This window comes from Microtus ochrogaster, unplaced genomic scaffold (genome assembly GCF_000317375.1).
Source record: "Microtus ochrogaster isolate Prairie Vole_2 unplaced genomic scaffold, MicOch1.0 UNK115, whole genome shotgun sequence".
NCBI classification, from domain to species: domain Eukaryota; kingdom Metazoa; phylum Chordata; class Mammalia; order Rodentia; family Cricetidae; genus Microtus; species Microtus ochrogaster.
Window position 1 is genome coordinate 484,493 of NW_004949213.1, and position 2,217 is coordinate 486,709.

At 48.7% G+C, this 2,217-nt stretch overlaps 1 protein-coding gene across 1 annotated transcript in view; it reads right to left on the minus strand.

Annotated features, from left to right (window-relative positions):
- Positions 1-2,217, minus strand: part of Ltbp4 (latent transforming growth factor beta binding protein 4) — a 33,931-nt gene that overhangs the window by 14,639 nt on the left and 17,075 nt on the right. Inside the window, exons 23-24 of the mRNA XM_026778236.1 lie at positions 1,349-1,480; positions 1,135-1,260 (exon numbers count right to left, since the gene is read on the minus strand). Coding sequence (XP_026634037.1) covers positions 1,135-1,260; positions 1,349-1,480 — 258 coding nt within the window. The remainder of the gene's footprint in view (positions 1-1,134; positions 1,261-1,348; positions 1,481-2,217) is intronic.

Below are 2,217 nucleotides of genomic sequence, written 5' to 3' on the forward strand. Positions count from 1 at the left end.
AGTTCAGGGCCAGCCTGATCTAATAGTGAGTTCAGGGCCAGTCAAGGCTAGAATGAGATTCTTTTCTCAAAAACAAACTCAAAAGCCCCGCAAATCTTTCTAAACACCTAAATGCTTTCCTAGATGGATATATGAGGTGGCCAGCACATTAAAATACTAGCAATTTTCTCTATTTGCTGGATGTAGAAACTGTCTGTCAGATCTGGTGGCCCAGAGCTGTAATCCTAGCTACTAGGGAGGTTGAGGCGGGAGTTTTACAAATTCAAGGCTTGCCTCAGCTGCAAGGTGAGTTCAAGGCCAGTCTCGGCAATTTAGTGGTTCTATTTCTAAATAAAGTGGAAAAATTTGGCTGCAGTTGGGTGTGATGGCATACACCTGTTATCTCAGCACTTCAGAAGTGGAGGCAGAAAGATCCAAAATTGGAGGCCCTTCATGTCTACACAGTGAGCTCAAGGCATAAGACCCCTTCCCCCGAAGGAAAAAAAAAAACCAAAACAACAACAACAAAAAGCACCAGAAGGATTTGGGATGCAATTTCGTTGAGAGAAAGAAAAGAAATTAATGCACACACAAAACTTAATTGGGGGGCTGGAGAGATAGATGGCCCAGTAGTTGAGAGCACTGGCTGCGCTTGCAGATAACCCAGGGTTCAATTCCCAGCACCCATATGGGGGCTCACAACTGTCAGCAACTCCAGTTCCAGGGCATCCAATGCCCTCTTCTGACCTTAATGTGGTGCAATAAATATATGTAGGAAAAATACTCGTAAAATAAAATAAATAAATCTTTAAAAAAAACAAAAACAAGCAAACAACTAATTGACTAAGATTCTGCCACCTGATTCTGTTTGGAGACAGGGTCCTACCCTATCGCCCAGGATAGCCTGGAACTTGCTATGTACTCAGACTGGCCTTGAACTCACAGCAATACTCTTGTTTCTGCCTCCCAGCTGTTGGTAGAAGTGAGCCACCATGTTTGGCACCGCAGGGTGGTTTTAGCTGGTATGCCTCCGACCTTAAATTCTGAGAACTAATTCTGCAATTCCAGAATTCATGTTTCTTCAGGAGAGTGGAGATGAGTAGGGCCGGACCACCCTACGCCCCCTGTGGTCACACATGCCCTACAGTCCCTTACCCACGCAGTGACGTCCATCCCGTGCCCCCTCGTAGCCTTGGTCACAGACGCACTGGAAGGAACCGGGCAGGTTCTGGCACACGGCGTGGGCACCACAAAAGGATCGGTTCCGACACTCATCCACGTCTGCAAGCACCAGCAGACCATTTCAGCAGGGCCATATCGAAATCTCAAGTCCCCTCCACATCCCACCTACTACCCAGTGGACACCCACCCTGGCATCCGCCCCCTGGTGTGGGCTGATAACCAGGGTCACAGGCTGGCGTGCAGCGGTAGGAGCCAGGGGTGTTCTCACAGCGCTGCGCTCCGCAAATCGCAGAGCCGTATTCTTGGCACTCGTCCACATCTGCAAGAGAGTGAAGGAGGGACAGAGGGAGGAGAGTCAAGGGCCTGAAATGGGGGGCAGCGGGGGAGGGGGCCACTGACGCTGCTTCCAGTTACTGAGTCCTGTAGCTCTTAAGTCTTCTACTGCCATTTCTGAAACAACTCTAACAGGACCCCGCCCACCTCAGGACCTTTGCTGAGCTGTTCTCTTTGCTAGATATGTCCCCACAGCTATGGCCTCCTGCCCCTCATTTCACTGCCCCCCTTTTTTGTTGAGATTTCACATGGGAGCTGTATTTACATCATTCTTCTCAGTGCTCCAATTAATTCCACGTCCTCCCCACTCCCTTTCAAATCCATGACCTCTCTTTCTCCTCCTTCCTCCCTCCCTCCCTCCCTCCCTCTTTTCTTTTTAAGTTGGGACATGGTCTCACTATGGAGCCCTGTCTGGCTGTCCAGGAACTCACTATGAGGACCAGGCTGACCTTGAACTCACAGAGATCTGCTTGTCTCTGCCTCCCGAGTTTTGGAACTAAAGCCATAGACCACCACGCTCGGTTTATTTTTCTTCAATTTTAAATTTTGTTTAGTTTTAGAGGCAGGGTCTCAAGTAGACCAAGCTGACCTTGAATCCTACGTAGCCAAGGAAAACCATCAATTCCTCCTGCCTCCACCTTCCAGTTACTGGGATTGTAGGAGTGGAAGCCACCACATCCACTCTCCCTCGAAAGCTAACATTACTTCTTTTTTTTTTTTTTT